The 18,964-nt window shown below is 44.7% G+C and overlaps 1 protein-coding gene across 2 annotated transcripts in view; it reads left to right on the plus strand.

Annotated features, from left to right (window-relative positions):
- The window catches only part of ALS2CL (ALS2 C-terminal like), a 42,918-nt gene that overhangs the window by 18,619 nt on the left and 5,335 nt on the right, over positions 1–18,964 (plus strand). For both annotated transcript variants that reach the window (XM_053995820.1, XM_053995812.1), the window contains exons 11-21: positions 3,193–3,258; positions 4,381–4,479; positions 5,492–5,650; positions 5,903–6,014; positions 7,590–7,667; positions 13,017–13,231; positions 14,449–14,622; positions 15,174–15,267; positions 16,207–16,364; positions 17,286–17,348; positions 18,588–18,761. In XM_053995820.1, coding sequence (XP_053851795.1) covers positions 3,193–3,258; positions 4,381–4,479; positions 5,492–5,650; positions 5,903–6,014; positions 7,590–7,667; positions 13,017–13,231; positions 14,449–14,622; positions 15,174–15,267; positions 16,207–16,364; positions 17,286–17,348; positions 18,588–18,761 — 1,392 coding nt within the window. The remainder of the gene's footprint in view (positions 1–3,192; positions 3,259–4,380; positions 4,480–5,491; positions 5,651–5,902; positions 6,015–7,589; positions 7,668–13,016; positions 13,232–14,448; positions 14,623–15,173; positions 15,268–16,206; positions 16,365–17,285; positions 17,349–18,587; positions 18,762–18,964) is intronic.

Genomic DNA, 18,964 nt, shown 5'->3' on the forward strand with positions numbered 1-18,964 from the left:
TGTGGATGTGAATCCAGGCCTGGCTCTCTGATTCCTGCCTCACTCATTCCCAGAGGGAATTCTGGCCTTGAGGGCAGGATTAGCAAAGCCAGAGTCCTAAAACTTGGGATTTATTGTGGTTTATGGATTAAATCCTAAAGGCTGCCCCAAAAACGTGGTATTGGTCACCCTGAGGGTGCTGCATGAGCTGCTGCCTCTGCTTAGGATTTGGGCTTGGCCCAAAATCAAGATCTCAGCCTGGGGTATGAAAATCTCACCCTCACGATGAGGAAAATCCCCAATAAAAACCCTTTGTGGGGAATTTTATTTATACATTTTATTTATATTTGTTTTATTTTATTCTCTGCTGTCAGAATCTCTTTGGACTTTATCCAAATTTGAAATATCCAAACTTTTATCCCAGGAATTAAGAAAAGCTTAATTAAGAAAATTAAGCTTAGTTAAGAAAATCCAAAAGGAGCTCAAATGAGAACATTGAGGAATGTTCAATAAATCCAAGTTTAAGTGAGGGAATGTCTGTAAATCAAAGATCCCAACCAAAACTTTTTGGACATAGGATAGAGAACACTCTAGTTTTTTTTTGGGGAAGAAACCTGGAATATGACCTCAGCCACCAAACCATTGGGAAATTTTATTTTCCATGAGTTTTACACAGTTTGCTTTGGAAGCAAAATGGATGGAGAGTGACTCTGTTTGAGAAAGCCTTAAAATAATGAAAGAATTCAGAATATAAATGGCTTGGAAGGGACTTGAATCCAGTTCCAACCCCAAATCCAAAACTGAATCCTGAATATTCCATGGAAGAGGTTGTGCTGTGCCCTGGAACAGCCCTAAAGGAAGTTTTAGGGCAGGGGACCTTTGGGTCATCCCCCGCTTCGCTCCCTCAAAACCATCTCCGGGTTTTTGTCCTCTCCTGCTTTAGTGCTGGAAAACTGGGATTAATCCAAACCTCTCCTGCCCATGGAGTCACTCGGGTGAGGCATCCCAGGAAATTTCTGGCAGAACTGAGGGACTTCAGGTGTTCAATTCCTTGGATTTGAGTTCCCTTCTCACTCAAATCCCACTTGGATATGAATTCCCAGAGGAACTCCTGGAATTCCTCTGTTGTGATTTTGTTGCTGGAAGGTTCTGGAGCAGCATCCCAGCCTTGGAGGCTGCTCTGGGATTTCTGAGGGAGGGGCACGTGAGCGGAGCTGTGGGAGTGGGAATTTGGGCTCTTTGGCAAAAACATCATCGTTGTCCAGTGGCTTCCAGAGAGTCCTGGAATTCCAGAGTTCTCCAGCGGCTGTCCTGGAATTTTGGGTGACCTGGGCTGGGGGAAGGCCAGACTCCCACTCAGATGTGGCTTTAAACATCCTCGTGCCTGGAGCAGACATGGAATTATGGAATATCCTGAGTGGGAAGGGCTCACAGGGATCAAGTCCTGCACAGATCCCAACAATCCCACTCTGTCCACACTCCTGGAGCAGCCCTGGGAATGTGCCCATTCCTTGGGGAATGTTCAGTGCCCGACACGCTCTGAGGGAAGAACTTTTCCCTAAAATCCAACCTAAACCTGGCCCAGCTCCAGCTGTTCCCTCATCCCCTTTGGCCGATCGCCTTTTCCATTCCGACCCACGATGCCAAAGGAGATTTAAGTTAAAATTAAAATATTGGAATGTCAAACACGTCTGACCAATCCTCCGGAAAACCTGGAGAAGAGCCAGTCTCGTGGAGGTGTTTGAAACAACAGCCTCGGTGAAAGTCAAACAACCTCGTCACGGTTTTGGTGTTGCACCATCTCCTGGCAAACCGACCCAGAGGAGGTTTGGATTAAATGTTGGGAAAGAATTCCTGGCTGGGAGGGTGGGGAGGGGCTGGGAGGGAATTCCCAGAGAAGCTGTGGATGCCCCTGCATCCATGGAAGTGCCAAGGCCAGGCTGGACACTTGGAGCAGCCTGGGACAGTGGGAAGTGTCCCTAGCATGGGGTTGGAACTGGATGTTCTTTAAGATCCCATGAACCCCAAAAATTCCACAATTCCATGGTTTTGAATTGTTCCAACTGGGGCTTTGAGGCAAAGCAGACGAGCTCAGCATCAGCGTGGAGGGAAAATATTCCAACATTCCCTGAGGGATTCCAAAGCCTTGGCCTGCAGCTCCAAAAAGAGCTCAGAATTCCTAAAATCCCTGGTATTCCCTCAGCCTCATTCCCAGCTTTTATTCCAAGCTCAAGATCCATTTAAACTCAATTTGGGAGGGAATTCCTGGCTGGGAGGGTGGCGAGGAGCTGGGATGGAATTCCCAGAGAAGCTGTGGCTGCCCCTGGATCCCTGGAAGTGCCCAAGGCCAGGTTGGACACTTGGAGCAGCCTGGGACAGTGGGAGGTGTCCCTGCCCGTGGGATGAGATGATCTTTCAGGTCCTTCCAACCCAAAACATTCCAGCATTTTGTAATTCCATTGTGTCCGGCTGGGCAATGTGAATGTGCAGGGATCCGATTTTCTGGGATGAGGCCGGAATTAAAGCTGTCAGTGGGTGGGGGTGGAGTGGGATTCCGTGAGGGAGGGAAATCGCTCCAGAGCCGGGCAGGGCCAGGCAGGAATTTCACCAGCACTGCCCATTCCCGGCTCTCCTTGCTGCGGGATCACCTCCTGGAATCGCTTTTCCAGCCCCCACAAAACATAGGATGAACGATCCCTTGGGAATGGTTTTCCTCTCTGTTTTCCCAGTGGCTGAGCTGCAGGAATTCCAGGCTGTGCTGTCACCGTGTCCACGGGGATGTGCCAGGCTGGAACTGCAGTTGGATTAATCCCTGTAATTAATTCAGGATCAGGTGCAAGGTCCTAGAGGCACAAGGCAGCACCTCCACAAAATACTTTTGGGATTAGGGAATGGAATGAATTCTTCCCACTCATCCCAGAGCAGGAAGACATTATGGGATTAAATCCTCCCGCTGAAAACCAAGGCCTGGAGGTGCCTTTTGTGTCTCTGTCTTCCGAGGAATTGTTTGGGTGTTTGCCATAAAATCTGGGAATGGTTTGGGTCAGAAAGAACTTTGGGAAAGATCCAATTCCGACCCCCTGCCATGGGCACTTTCCACTGGGCTCCAAGCTCCATCTAAGCTGGCCTAAATATTTAGGCTGGGCTTTAGTAGGTGCTGTTCCATCTGGGAATGTCGTGATGTCCCTTGTGAGAGAATTCCTTGGATTCCAGGGGGACGCTGAAGTGGCGCGATGGACGCAACCACGTCGGGGATTTCCAGGAGGGCCTGGAGCACGGGTAAGCCTTGGGAAATTGGGTGTTCCCTGCTTTGGAAATAAACTGGAATGGTTCCTGCCAGACTTTGGAACCTGGACAGAGGGGACTGACCATGACTGACCCCAGGGGCTGGAATCTGATCCCAGATCCCAAAATCCGTGGGAATTTATTCCAAGGAAGTGTCTTAAAGTTATTTTTAGATCCCTTTAAAACCTCACTTAAATGAGTTTTTCCTCGCGATTTAAGAAACCAATCCATGAAATTCAAGTATTATTTATCTCAGTTTTATTGGAAGTAGGACTTTAAGATTCCTTATTTTTCCAAGTGTGGGGGAAACAATATCCCAAACACTTTGTGTTAGGAATCCCAGAATATTTAACTTAGCCCCTAAATCAGGGAAGGAAGAAATGGGGAACAGCAACACTGAAAGAAACTCTGCAGAAGGAGCAATGAGGATCTGGGAGTGCAGCTCCCAAAGGGATGAGTTTTCCTTTGGAAAAAGTCCAGCAGCACCTGGGGTACGTGTCCCAGGTACGGCTGATTCAAGCACATAAAGATTGGGAATCTGGACAATCCTTGGATTTTGAACTTCATCCGCTACAATGGAGTTGCTGTTTTCAATGCAGACATTTCCATCCAGCTGGAACCTGATCCCAGATCCCCAAATCCATGGGAATTTATTCCTAGGAAGAGTCTTAAAGTTATTTTTAGATCCTTTTAAAAACCTCACTTAAATGAGGAGTTTTACAGAAAAAAAAAAAAAAAAACAATCCCATGAAATTCAAATTGGTTTTTAAACTTCATCCACTACAACGGAGTCGCTATTTTCCGTGCTGACCTTTTCCATGGAGACATTCAATCCAGATGGAATCTGATCCCAGATCCCCAAATCCATGGGAATTTATTCACAGAAAGCATCTTAAGGTTGTTTTTAGATCTCTTTAAAACCTCATTTAAATGAGAAGTTTTTTACAGAAAAAAAAAAAAAAATCAATCCCATGATGGTAAAATTGGTTTTTGAAGTTCGTCCACTACAATGGAGTCGCCCTTTTCCACGCTGACCTTTTCCACGCTGACCTTTTCCATGCTGACCTTTTCCACACTGATTTTTCCACGCTGACCTTTTCCATGTGCCCCTGGTAGGTTTGGGATCTGCCTGGTCCCGCGGCGCTCCGAGGACCGCTACGACTGCTACAAGTGCCACTGGTACCAGGGCAAGATGAGGGGCTACGGAATCTGTGAGTAAGTAAAATCCAGGATGGATTCCAGGGAAAAAGGGGTTCCAGGGATTGAAAGGGGGAAATGTTCCCTGAAATCTTTGGAGCCTGATCTAGAAATGCTTTGTGGGCATTTAGAATTCCAGAATTGTTTGGGAGCTTAAGGATGATCCCATTCCATGGGCGGGGACATCTCCCGCTGTCCCAGGGTGCTCCAGCCTTTCCTTGGACATTCCAGGGATCCAGGGGCAGCCACAGCTGCTCTGGGAATTCCATCCCAGCCCCTCCCCCCTCCCAGCCAGGAATTCCTAATTCCCAATCTCCCATCCATCCCTGCCCTCTGGCAGTGGGAGCCATTCCCTGTCTCCTGTCCCTCCATCCCTTGTCCCCAGTCCCTCTCCAGCTCTCCTGGAGCCCCTTCAGGCCCTGGAAGAAGCTCTGAGCTTTCCCTGGAATTTTCTCCTCCGAGGTCACCCCCAGTGCTTGGGCCGCTGGGAACACTGGGCTGCCCCCGGCTCCTGCTCATCCCTATCCTTGATTTCTCCATGCCAAGTGGGACAGACCCAGCATTCCAGCTGGGATAGGCCTATGGGATAGGCCTGTCCTCCAGCCTGGATGTTCTGCTCCTTCGTTCGACTCGGAGCTGCTCTTCCCAGAGGGGCCACTCCAGGGAAGGGCTGGTGGCCACCACAGAGAGCTGGATCCAAGCCTGGCCTCCTTCCTATGGATTCAGTTTTCCAGCCTGGATTCACCAGAGCTTCCTGTGCCCAGGCTGATGAGAGGTCAAGGACTGAGTGGCCTCTCCCAGGACAATTCCAAGCCCATGTGTTGAGTCCTTGGATAATTTGGGAAGCTCTGGAATGTCCGGTTTGGGTGATGCACATTCCCAACAGCAAACAAGGATCCACTTCAATGCTGTTGGAAAAAAATCTTTGGAATATTTTGAGATGGATGAGCCTGATCTCCTCGCTTCCCTGGTTTTCTACTCCAGGAGTAGCTGTCAAATATTCCCAGGAATTCCGTCCCTCTTCCTGCAGGTATGGGAATGACCTGGTCTACAAGGGCTACTTCAAGGACAACGTGCGCCAAGGGTTTGGGATCCTGGAGAACTTCTCGGCTGAGCATCCCTTCAAATACACGGGACAGTGGGAAAAGGACAAAAAGAACGGATACGGAGTCTGGGAAGACAAGGAGAGGTAAAGATGAGGCGGATCTGAGGTGTGGGACAGCTTTGGGTTTGGTGGGATAAATCCTGGAGATTTGGGATGGATGGGGGGAGATGTAAGGCTTGAATTCCTTGGAGAACATTCCCGGAGCTCAGTTTGTGTGGGACAACCACTCCGGAGCGTTGTGTCAGGAAAAAAACCACCCTGAGCAGGACAAATCCAACGGATTGAGAGCTGGGAAAACAGGGAAAATCCATCACTGAGATCTTCCTTGCATTCCAGAGGGGAGAGGTACATCGGGATGTGGTTGGATGACCACAGACATGGAGAAGGCATCGTGGTGACCCAATCAGGGCTCTGCTACCAGAGGACATTCCATGCGGATAAAATGGTGGTGAGTCCAAGATCTCCGTGGAATCTGGAAATCCCTGGGATGGGGAATTCACCGCCGAGGGTGAGATCGAGGTTTCATTCCCGATTTCATCCTGGAGGACAAAGAGGGTTGGAGATCACAGGGAAAGGTTCTGCCCCCAGAGGGTGCTTGGGATGGACATTCCCAAGGGAATGGGCACATTCCAAAAGCTGCCAGAGCTCCAGGAATGTTTGGAAAACTCTCCAGGAAAGGGTGGGATTGTTGGGATGTCTGTGCAAGGCCAGGGGTTGGATTTGGATCCTGGTGTGCCCTTCAGGATATTCCATGATTTTCCTATAATCGTAGTTGGGAAGAACAAGGTCTTGGTTAAGTCTTGTTTCTTCTCCCCTTCCAGAGGGATTGATGGGATATTGGGAAGGAATTCCTGGCTGGGAGGGTTGGGATGGAATTCCCAGAGATTTGTTGCAGCCCCTGGATCCCTGGAAGTGTCCAAGGCCAGGATCTCTCCCCTGGGACAGTGGGAGATCCCTGCCCATGGATCCTGAAGGTCCCTTCTAGCCCAAACCATTCCAAGAATTCTGTAACGTTCCAACTTTACTGGAAATCACAAAATCCTTACTTTTCTGGTGGGAATTCACCCGTCCAGTTCATAGAAAGTTGGGAATTTGGTTGGGAAAACAAAGGGAATTGGCACTGGGATAAAACCATCGCTTCACGTGGAAAATCCATCCTTAAAAAAAACAACAACCCCATTCCTGCTTCCCGAATTAGGGAAAACCAGGTTTTATTTGGTTTCAGGAGACATTTTTGGTTGAGGGTTTGGGATTTTTTTTTTCTCTTTTTTGGGGTTTTTTTATTGGCTTTTGGGACATTTTTGGTTGAGTTTTTGGGGTTTTATGGGACAATTTTGATGGAGTTTTTGGGATTTTTTTTTAAATCTTTTTTTTTTGGGTTCTTAATTGGATTTTATGGGACATTTTTTGGTTGAGTTTTTCAGGTTTTTTTCATTCCAGAGGGAAATATTCCAGCTCTGGAAGTGACCACATTTCCTGGCTGGTTGGGGAATGAAGAAACCTTTGAATAAATCCCAGTGGGAAGAAAATTCCCTATGCATAGGAATTATTCCCTGGAATGGGCACATTCCCAACACTACCAGAGCTCGAGGATTTTCCAGGGATTCTTGGGATGGCTCCTGTGCCAGGAGTTGGATTTTGATCCTTCTGGATCCCTTTCCCACAGGGAATTCCACAATTCCACACAGTTGCTGGTTTCTTGGAATCATTTCCCAAAGAATTCCCTAAAATATCCCAGGATTGGGAGCACCATGAGTTTGACCCCGCGACAATCCTTGCTGGCTTTTCCTGGTTTTTTGTTCCCTTTCCATGGAAAATCCATGGAATAATTTTGTTGTTCCAAGTTTCCTGACCTCCTTCTCCGTGGATTTTCCCTGGAGCTTCTCCCAAACACTGAAAGGAGATGTTTGGCTTTTAAAAAATAAAAATTATTGGAATCTGCATCCCATAAATTTTTCTGGGATGAATTGGACCAGGTGGGAATTTCATTCCATGAATTCCTGACTTTTCCTTTCATCCCAAGGGCTCGGGAATTCTGCTCCTGGAAGATGACTCCGTCTACGAAGGGAACTTCACGGAAAATCTGACATTCGTTGGAAAGGTGGGAATTTTCATCCTGGAATTTCTCATGGATTCATCTCCCAGGTTCATTCCTTCCTGCTCCGCTTCCCCCGGCTTCCTAAAAAAAAAAAAACATTTTCCGAATTTCTGGAATATTTAGCGCAGAAGGAAAGCTGCAGCTGGAGATTTTGGGAATTTCAGGAATAATTTGGGATTTTCATGTTTTATTTACTTCAGGTTTGGTTGGTTTGGGTTTTTTTCATTGAGCTTTTGGGATTTATTTTGAGGTTTTACCGGACATTTTTGGTTGAGGTTTTGGGGTTTTTTTGGTTGGGTTTTAATTGGGTTTTATGGGACTTTTTTGGTTGAGTTTTTTGTTTTTTGTTGGGTTTTTATTGAGTTTTACAGGACATTTTTGGTTGAATTTTTTTTTTGTTTGTTTGCAATTTTATTGAGTTTTATGGGACATTTTTGGTTGAGTGTTTGAGGCTTTTATTGGGTCTTACGGAATATTTTTGGTTGAAGTTTTGGGATTTTTTTTCTCTTTTTTTCAGGTTTTTTTTATTGGGGGGACATTTTTGATGGATTTTTTTGTTTTGTTTTGTTCTTTCTCTTTTTTTGGGTTTTTTGTTGGGTTTTATGGGACATTTTTGATGGAGTTTCTTGGGGGTTTTTTTTCTCTTTTTTTGGGTTTTTTGTTGGGTTTTATGGGACATTTTTAGTTGAGTTTTTTGGGGTTTTTTTCTCTTTTTTTGGGTTTTTTTGTTGGGTTTTATGGAACATTTTTGGTTGAGTTTTTTGGGGTTTTTTTCTCTTTTTTTGGGTTTTTTGTTGGGTTTTATGGGACATTTTTGGTTGAGTTTTTTGGGTTTTTTTTCTCTTTTTTTTGGGTTTTTTGTTGGGTTTTATGGGACATTTTTGATTGAGTTTTTTGGGTTTTTTTTGTTGGGTTTTTATTGGGTTTTATGGGACATTTTTGGTTGAGCTTTTTTTTTTTTTGAGTGTTTTTATCAGTTTTTTTTTTTTTTGGGTTTTTGGCTGTGCTTTGCAGCTGCACCCAAAATCCTTTTTTTTTTTTAATCTTTAAAACAAAACCATTGCAGGCTTTGGGGCCGCAGGAAATGATGCAGAACCCGGAGCTGCCGCAACCGAGGCAGCGGAAATTTGGGATTTCGCGTTCCCCGACGCGTCCCGGCTTTTGCGCTTGGATTCCGACAGAAATTCCTGCTCCAAAGTGTTGGGAAAACCCCCAGGGCAGGGAAAAGTTTCCCAGAAATCCGGGAAGAGCGTGGCAGGAATTCTGGGAGATGGCACAATTAACGCTCGTTAATTAACGCTAACGAGCTTTGCCAGCCGAGGAAGAATTTGTCATCACCTTCCTCCTCCCAAGGACATTCCATGCTGAGAAAATGGTGGTGAATCCAAGATTTCCTTGGAATCTGGGAATCCCGGGGAGGTGGAAAATCTGGGAATCCCTGGGGTGGATTTTGAGGATTTCGATATTTTCCCTCCAGAATTCCTGGTTTGGATTTTGTGGCAAATCCGGAGAAATCCGGGATTTAGCTGCAGCTGGAATGTGCTTCCTGCTTTTCTGGCTGGAATTCCAAGGCAGATTTGGATTTAATTTTGGGGATTTTAATAATTAATAGAGAATTGAATAACGGGGAGTGGAATAATAATTGAGAATTTAATTATAAATAGGGAATTTATATAATCGTTGATTATATATATATATATATATATATAAATAAGTATATATATAATCTATAATTATATATAAATTATATAATTTAGCTATAAATAGAGAATTTAATAGTGAAGAATTTAAAATGAAAGAATTAATAATAGAGACTTGAATGATAGAGAATTTATATAAATAAAGGATTTAAAAGGAAAGAATTTAATAGTAAATAGAGAATTTTTTATCATAAATAGAGAATTTAATAATACAGAATTTATATAATACATAGAGTTTAATAATGAATAGAGAATTTAGTAATAAAGTGTTTAATAATAAATTTGATATGGAAATATTATATTAAATTAATAACACACAATTTAATAACAAATAGAGAATTTAAAAATTAAAAGGGAATTTAATAATAAAAATATAATTTGATAATAGAAAATTTATATAATTAATAGAAAGTGCAATAATAGAGAATTTAATAATTAGAGAATTCAGTAACAAATAGAGAATTTAATCAGAGATTTTAATAACAAATTAAAATTTAAAAAAAATGAAACAAGTTTAAAATAAAAAATATTAATAGAGAATTGATGTTGAGAAATTGAAATAAAGAATTTAATTTATAATTAAAAATAATGACATTTATCATTTTAATTTAATTCCTAATCCCAGATTTTTCCACAGGGAAAACTATCCAGAATTTAATACAAAAAAATTAATTAAGTAATAGAGAATTTGAGAACAAAGTATTTAATAACAATCAAGAATTGAACAGAGAATTGATACAGAGAAATTGAAATAAGTAATTTTTAAAAATTAAGAAATTTATAATTTTAATTTAATTTATAATTCCAGATTTTTCCACAGGGAAAGCTCTCTGGAATTTAATAATAGAAAATTTAATAATAAAAAGACAATTTAACACCAAAGAATTTAATAATAATCGAGAATTGTGTAGAGAATTGATGTAAAGAAATTGAAGTAAGTGATTTTTTGAAATTTAAAATTAATAAAATTTATAATTTTTAATTTTTAATCCTGGATTTTTTCCACGGAGAAGGCTCTCTAGAATTTAATAATAAAAAGAGAATTTCATAATAAATAGAGAATTTAATAATAAAAAGGGAATCTAGAGAATTTAATAATAAAGGGGAATTTAATAATAAAAATATTTAATAAAAAGGGAATTTAATAATAGAAAATTTAGTAACAAATAGAGAATTTAACAGCAAAAAATTGAATAATAATCAAGAATTGAATAGAGAATTGATGTAGAGAAACTGAAATACTTAATTAAAAAATATGTAAATTAATTAGTTAAAAAATTTTAATGTAATTTGGTTTTTTATTAATACATAATTTAAAAAAATATGTATAAATAATAACATTTATAATAAATAAAATAAAAATGACAGCTATTGTCATGGCTGGACACTGGCGCAATGCCAGCGCCCCCATGAAAATGCACCTTCCCCAAATAAATGCTGTGAGATGTGATCAGGAACAGAGCAGGGCAGGCCCAAGCTTAATAACAAAGGGAAAAAAAACTTTAATTATTAAACTACTACTAACACAGAAAACACATAAACTAAATCCAGGATGAAGACCCTTTAAACCACCCCTCCTCCTCCCAGTTTCTAAAACACCCACCATGAAACATCACCCGGGATTCCTGATCAAATTCCCACCCTTCAGATAATCAATACTCAGTCTATCAAGGGAGAGAGGAGTCTCTCCTGCACCACAGACCCCCCAGGAACCGCAGGTGCCACCTCCTGTGTTTCCCTGTCACACATGGCAACCGCCCGGAGAAAATCTGCCAGTGTGACACTCTCCTTTCCATGTGTCATGGTTGGACACTGGCGCAATGCCAGCGCCCCCATGAAAATGCACCTTCCTTAAATAAATGCTGTGAGATGTTATCAGGAACAGAGCAGGGCAGGCCCAAGCTTAATAACAAAGGGAAAAAACTTTATTAAACTACTACTACTACTGAAAACACATAAACTAAATCCAGGATGAAGACCTTTTAAAACACCCCTCCTCCTCCCAATTTCCTAAAACACCCACCATGAAACATCACCCGGGATTCCTGATCAAATTCCCGCCCTTCAGATAATCAATACTCAGTCTATCATGGGAGAGAGAGAAGTCTCTCTTGCACCACAGACCCCCCAGGAAACACAGTTGTCACCTCCTGTGTTTCCCTGTCACACATGGCAACCGCCCGGAGAAAAACATCTGCCAGTGTGACACTCTCCTTTCCGAGTGTCATGGTTGGACACTGGCGCAATGCCAGCGTCCCCATGAAAATGCACCTTCCCTAAATAAATGCTGTGAGATGTGATCAGGAACAGAGCAGGGCAGGCCCAAGCTTAATAACAAAGGGAAAAAAACTTTATTAACTACTACTAACACAAAAAAACACATCAACTAGGATGAAGACCTTTTAAAACACCCCTCCTCCTCCCAATTTCCTAAAACACCCACCATGAAACATCACCCGGGATTCCTGATCAAATTCCCACCCTTCAGATAATCAATACTCAGTCTATCAAGGGAGAGAGAAGTCTCTCCTGCACCACAGACCCCCCAGGAACCGCAGGTGCCACCTCCTGTGTTTCCCTGTCACACATGGCAACCGCCCGGAGAAAAACATCTGCCAGTGTGACACTCTCCTTTCCATGTCACAGTGCTCTCACCACCGTGCATGGACAGACTGCTCATAGGGCTCCTTTAAGGATGCTTTGCCACGGACCCAAGGATACAACAGTTCAGTTTCTCAACCTGGGACTTCAATCCCCCCCATTTTCCCCTGGGGCCGAGGGGTCCAAAAACAGGACTCATCTTCTTCCCGAAGACAGAGGGCATCACCATTCCCTCCTCAGCTTTCTTCGGTTCTTGCCATTCCTGTGCTGTTTGAAGCTGAAGCAGGTCTCCTTGGGTCACCACTGCATCCCCCTAAAATGCAGTCTCTATTGCAGGAGAGTTTGGTTCAGTCCATGGCTAACAAGAAAAGTCCAGCCAAAAGCTACTCCATCATCTCCTCCCACCTAAATATTTCTTCTTCTAACATCTCAGGTCCCGGACTGTCTCTCTTCCACTACAAATCAAGGAGGAGCAATATTTTACAAAGCCCTCATTTCCTGGAAAGGGTTAAAAGTTCAGACTCCCTGGACGGCTGATATCTCGGTCCGGCGTTCCGCCTCCCACGCTGGGCATTCCGCCCCGTTTCTCCTTCTCCTCTGCCGGCAAATTTCCAGGTGCCGCCAGGCTCTCTGTCTCTTTCCCTCTGTGGGGGAGGCAAAGGCATCTCCGCTTCTCTCCACCCTTCCATCCACAGGAGCTGGCTCGGTTCCAGACCCTCAGCCCCTCGGCCCACCTGGACAAGGCCGCGTGGCTTCCCCCACCCAGCCCATGGCCGGGCAGGGGAGAGTCTGCACTCTCTGACCACCGGAACCAAAGGGAGACAATTCCCTTGGGAATTCTTGCTTTTAACCCCCTGTGTTCTCAGAGGCGTGTCCATACTCTCAGTGGTCACTCCAGGTGCCAATATCCAAACCTGACCACTGATTGGTTTGACCCGACTTCCTGGAAAAAACTCACTTCCACGTCAAACCACGACAGCTATCTTTTACATTTAACAACGCATTTTAGGAAGGTTCCAAAATTAAATGCAATTAGTAAATTTTTCCGCAGGGGAAGCTCTCCATGGCCAACGGCTTCGTGCTGGAGGGGACGTTCAGCTGGCGCGGCGGCCGCGGGCTCAGCACCCACGGCGTGCTCAGCACCCACGGCGGGCTCGGCACCCACGGCGGGCTCAGCACCCACGGCGGGCTCGGCACCCACGGCGGGCTCGGCACCCACGGCGTGCTCGGCACGGCCACCGAGCCCCAGCGGCCGCGAGCCACAGCGTGAGCGCCGGGCCGGGGGCCTGGGGACGGGATCCTGGGGGCCGGAGCCTCGGGATGGGATCGCTGGGAATGGGATTGTTGGGAATGGGATTGTTGGGAATGGGATCCTCAAGATGGGATTGTTGCGAGAGGGATCATTGGGAATGGGATCCTTGGGATGGGATCATTGGGAATGGGATTGTTGGGAATGAGATTGTTGGGATGGGCTCATTGGGAAAGGGATCCTCAGGATGGGATCCTGGGGGCCGGATCCTCGGCAATGGGATCCTCGGGATGGGATCGTTTGGAATGGGATCGTTGCGATGGGATCATTGGGAATGGGATCTTCGAGATGGGATTGTTGCGAGTGGGATCATTGGGAATGGGATTGTTGGGAATGAGATTGTTGGGATGGGATCCTTGGGAAAGGGATCCTCGGGATGGGATCATTGGGAATGGGATCGTTGCGATGGGATCATTGGGAATGGGATCCTCGAGATGGGATGATTGGGAAAGGGATCCTCAGAATGGGATCCTGGGGGCCGGATCCTCGGGATGGGATCGCTGGGAATGGAATTGTTGGGAATGGGATTGTTGGGAATGGGATCCTCAAGATGGGATTGTTGCGAGAGGGATCATTGGGAATGGGATCCTTGGGATGGGATCATTGGGAATGGCATTGTTGGGAATGAGATTGTTGGGATGGGATCATTGGGAAAGGGATCCTCAGAATGGGATCCTGGGGGCCGGATCCTCAGGATGGGATCGTTGGGAATGGGATTGTTGGGAATGGGATTGTTGGGAATAGGATTGTTGGGAATGGGATCCTCAGGAACAGGATCCTAGGGATGGGATCATCGGAATGGGATCGTTGTGATGGGATCATTGGGAATGGGATCCTCGAGATGGGATCCTGGGGGCCGGATCCTTGGGAAAGGGATCCTAGGGATGGGATCATTGGGAATGGAATCCTCAGGAACAGGATCCTAGGGATGGGATCATCGGGATGGGATCGTTTGGAATGGGATCGTTGCGATGGGATCATTGGCAATGGGATCCTTGGGATGGGATCATCGGGAAAGGGATCCTCAGGATGGGATCCTGGGGGCCGGATCCTTGGGAAAGGGATCCTTGGGAATGGGATTGTTGGGAATAGGATTGTTGGGAATGGGATCCTCAGGAACAGGATCCCAAACAAAAATCAAAAACAGAGATCCCAATCCCGTGTTGTTTTCCAGCCAGCTGGGCCTCAAGGAATTCCCAGTGGAGAAGAGATGGACGGGAATCTTCGAGCAATTCCTGGAATTCCTCCATTCCGGCTGCAAGGAGGAAATGGAGGAATCTCTCACGGGATTTCACATCCAAACCAGCAAGGAGCTGAGGAAATCCCAGGAATATCTGTTCTGCCAGAGGTACTGAGGGAATCCTGGGAATTCCTGAGGGAATATCTGTTCTGCCAGTGAGGGAATCCTGGGAATCCCTGAGGAAATCCCAGGAATCCCTGAGGAAATCCCAGAAATACCTGTTCTGCCAAAGGCACTGAGGAAATCCTGGGAATCCCTGAGGAAATCCAGGGAATTCCTGTCTTGCCAATGAGGGAATCGCAGGAATTCCTTTTCCGCCAAAGAGGAAATCCCAGGAATATCTGTTCTGCCAAAGGAACTTTTACTGAGGAAATCCTGGGAATTCCTGTTCTGCCAATGAGGGAATCCCAGGAATTCCTGTTGGGAATGCAGGTCCTCATTCCCACCCAGGAGTGTTGTGTAATTCCAAGAATTTTCCAGTTGTTCCCACTCAGGAAAAAGGAGCAGGAATTTCCCACCTCAGTTGGAATTTTTGCTGTTGAGATTAATCCACATCCATAAAAATTTAATTTTTTGGCATTATTTTAATGCCCCTTTGGAATTTGCCAGTTGGGATTTATCCACGGGTGGTTTTCCCTCCTCAATTCCCGTTTTTCCAGAGGTGCTGAGGAGATTTCTTGGAAAATTGAGGAGATCCTGGAAGAGCTCGTCCAGCACCAGGAGCCGGAGTCTCTCCAGAGTTATTTGGAGAAGGTGAGGATTGAAATGATTTATTAAAATTATCAAAAAAAAAAAATCAAAAATTATTAAAATGATCAAAATCCAGGATTTGATGATAAATAATTGACTAACAGAGGATTTATAGAAGAAATCATTTCATAATAGAGAATTTAATAATAGAAAATTTAATAATGAAGAATTTACATTATAAATAAGGAAATTATTAATAAGTAATTTATACAATAAAAAGGAATTTAATAATTAAAATTTATTAATAAATAAGGAATTTATATAATAAACAGGGAATTTAATAATGGAGAATTTAATAATAAATAGAGAATTTCTAATAAATAGATAATTTATATAATCAGTAAATTGAATAATAGAGAATTTAATAATAGAGACTTTAATATTAAATAGGCAATTTAATAATAAAGCATTTAATAATAAATAGACAATTTACTTATGGAGATTTAAATAATAAATTGGGAATTTAATAACAGAGGATTTGCTATAATAGCTAATTTAATAATAGACAATTAATAGATAATTTAATAAGGGAGAATTTAATAATAGACAATTTATAGAATAGAGAATTTAATAATAAATAAAGAATTTATGTCATTTTAATGATATAACTCTTAACTCTTAATAACAAACTCTTAATTTAAGAGTAGAGATTTTAATAATAAATAGGGAATTTATTTTAAAACCAGTGAATTTACAGAATAGAAAAATTAACAATAAAGAATTGATCCAATCAATAGCAAGGTTATTTTTCCCTCACCCACTTTTCCCTGGAGCACCTTTTGTTCCCTCTGGAATATCCCAGCAAATCCCAACTGGAAAAGGGAGCAGAGAGCATTTATGGCATCCAAAAAACCCCAAATTCCAGCTGGGAATTCCGGGAGAAATCCAGGTGCCCTTTGGGGCTTTCCCTCTCCTCCTGATCCATGAAATTGGATTCTCCAGGCGTTGGAATCTTCCCTGCATCCCTTGGGAAAGCTGCTCAGGGCTCTGACCGTGGCGTTCCAGGCAACGTATTCCGGGATCGGCGCCAACCGGCACCTGCTGGCCATGGCGCAGGAGGAGGTCAAGTTCTACTCCAAGAAAATTTGGGAATTCTACCAGTGAGTCCAACCTGGAGGTTTCCCATGGGGCGGGAACATGGAATGGATCTTTGGGATCATGGGATTAGGAGCCGGGCCTTATTTGTGTTCCTGTTTTCTTGGGAGTTCTTTGGGAATTCTTGGGAGTTCTTGGGAATTCTTGGGAGTTCTTGGGAATTCTTGGGAGTTCTTCAGAATTCTTGGGAGTTCTTTGGGAGTTCTGGAGAATTCTTGGGAGTTCTTGGGAAATCTTGGGAGTTCTTTGGGAGTTCTGGAGAATTCTTGGGAGTTCTTGGGAATTCTTGGGAGTTCTTGGTAAATCTTGGGAGTTCTTTGGGAGTTCTTCAGAATTCTTGGAAGTTCTTGGGAATTCTTGGGAGTTCCTGGGAGAGTTGCTTCCTTGAGGTGACAATGTCAATCAGAGCACAAATCCCTGTGGTTGGAAATCCGTGACTGAAGGAAAAATGGGATCACGGAATTCTTTGGGTTGGAAATCTCATCCAGCTCCAATCCCTTCCTACTATCCCAGGTGCTCCAAGCCCCGTCCAACCTCTCCTTGGACACTTCCAGGGATCCAGGGGCAACCACAAATTTTCTGGGAATTCCATCCCAGCCAGGAATTCCTTCCTAAAATCCAACCTGAACCATTCCAGGATTCTCTGGCAAATCAAGACAAAGCCCAGCTGCTTTTCCAGAGTAGGATCGGGAATTGTGACCACTCTGCTCTTTAGAATCCATGGAAATTCTGGAATTCTCAGCCATTCCTGGTGCTTCTGCTGCTCGAGCAGAAACCCCTCAAACACTGCAGCAGCTCTGCTGGAATTCCAGGGATTTTCACTGATCTTGCACTGGATGCTGGGACAGCTCCTGCTTTGGGAACAAATTATCCTTAAAAAAAAAAAAAAAAAAGGGAAGGAACTAATCCTTGTTTTTGCTCTCCAGGGGTTTGCTCCGGCTGGCCCTGGAGCGGAAGGGCCGCGCGCCCTCCGAGGATGAGGATCCCAGGTTGGTGGCACCTCCGGAGGTTCCGCGTTCAGATCCCGGTGGGATTTACGAGGGGTCCTGAAATTCAGGAAGTGCTGAGCTCATGTTTGTCTGCTTGAGCCAGGCTTAGTGCCCAGGTTTTCCCAGGGACTCCAGAGATCTCCTGGAGCTCCAGGTTTTCCCAGTGACTCCAAAGATCTCCTGGAGCTCCAGGTTTTTCCTGGTGACTCCGGAGATCTGGAGCTCCAGGTTTTTCCCAGTGAATTTCCTGGAGATCTCCTGCTGCTCCAGGTTTTCCCAAGGACTCCGAAGATCTCCTGGAGCTCCAGGTTTTTCCTGGTGACTTGGGAGATCTGGAGCTCCAGGTTTTTCCCAGTGAATTTCCTGGAGATTTCCTGGAGCTCCAGGTTTTTCCTGGTGACTCTGGAGATCTCCTGGAGCTCCAGACTTTTCCCAGTGAATTTCCTGGAGATCTCCTGCTGCTCCAGGCTTTTCCCAGTGAATTTCCTGGAGATTTCCTGGAGCTCCAGGTTTTTCCTAGTGAATTTCCTGGAGATCTCCTGCTGCTCCAGGTTTTTCCTGGTGACTTGGGAGATCTCCTGGAGCTCCAGGTTTTTCCTGGTGACTTGGGAGATCTGGAGCTCCAGGTTTTTCCCAGTGAATTTCCTGGAGATTTCCTGGAGCTCCAGGTTTTTCCTGGTGACTCTGGAGATCTCCTGGAGCTCCAGACTTTTCCCAGTGAATTTCCTGGAGATCTCCTGCTGCTCCAGGTTTTTCCCAGTGAATTTCCTGGAGATCTCCTGCTGCTCCAGGTTTTTCCCAGTGAATTCCGTGGAGATCTCCTGCTGCTCCAGGCTTTTCCCAGTGAATTTCCTGGAGATTTCCTGGAGCTCCAGGTTTTCCCAGTGAATTTCCTGGAGATCTTCTGCTGCTCCAGGTTTTCCCAGTGACTCCAAAGATCTCCTGGAGCTCCAGGTTTTTCCCAGTGAATTTCCTGGAGATTTCCTGGAGCTCCAGGTTTTTCCCAGTGAATTTCCTGGAGATCTCCTGCTGCTCCAGGTTTTTCCCAGTGAATTCCGTGGAGATCTCCTGGCGCACCAGAACCTCTTAGATCAACCTGTGGCCACCACAACCCCAACCGTGCCAAGCTCGGAAGAGCAGAAAACAAGGAGAACCCCTTGGAAATCTCTCTTCCGTTGGTTTGGGAATATCCACATGGATTTCCCTGGAAAATCCTGGATTTTTTTCCCTCTTTTCCAGTCTCGGGAAGGGCTCCAGCCTGGTGCTGCCGCTGATCCTGCCCGGATTCTATCCCGAGCTCTACATGCTCTACATGCTCCAGCACCAGCGGGAGGACGAGCTCTACTGCCAGGGAATTGTGGAGCTCAGCCTCTTCCCAGATATCCAGCTCCTGGAATTCTTGGATGTGCAGAAGTAAGCGGGATTTTTCCATCCCCGGGGAAAATCCCAGAAAGGTTGAGTTGTTTTTGGATTCATCATTGGTTTTTTCCCAGTTTTTCACTGGGGTTTCTCCCAGAATTCCTACTCTGGAATGTTTGGCTGGAAGGAGAATTGGTAATGGAAAATTGCTTTTATCCCTATTAACCCTCATTTTTGTGTGGAAAATTCCCAAATTT

This window comes from Vidua macroura, chromosome 1 (assembly GCF_024509145.1).
Source record: "Vidua macroura isolate BioBank_ID:100142 chromosome 1, ASM2450914v1, whole genome shotgun sequence".
Taxonomy (NCBI): domain Eukaryota; kingdom Metazoa; phylum Chordata; class Aves; order Passeriformes; family Viduidae; genus Vidua; species Vidua macroura.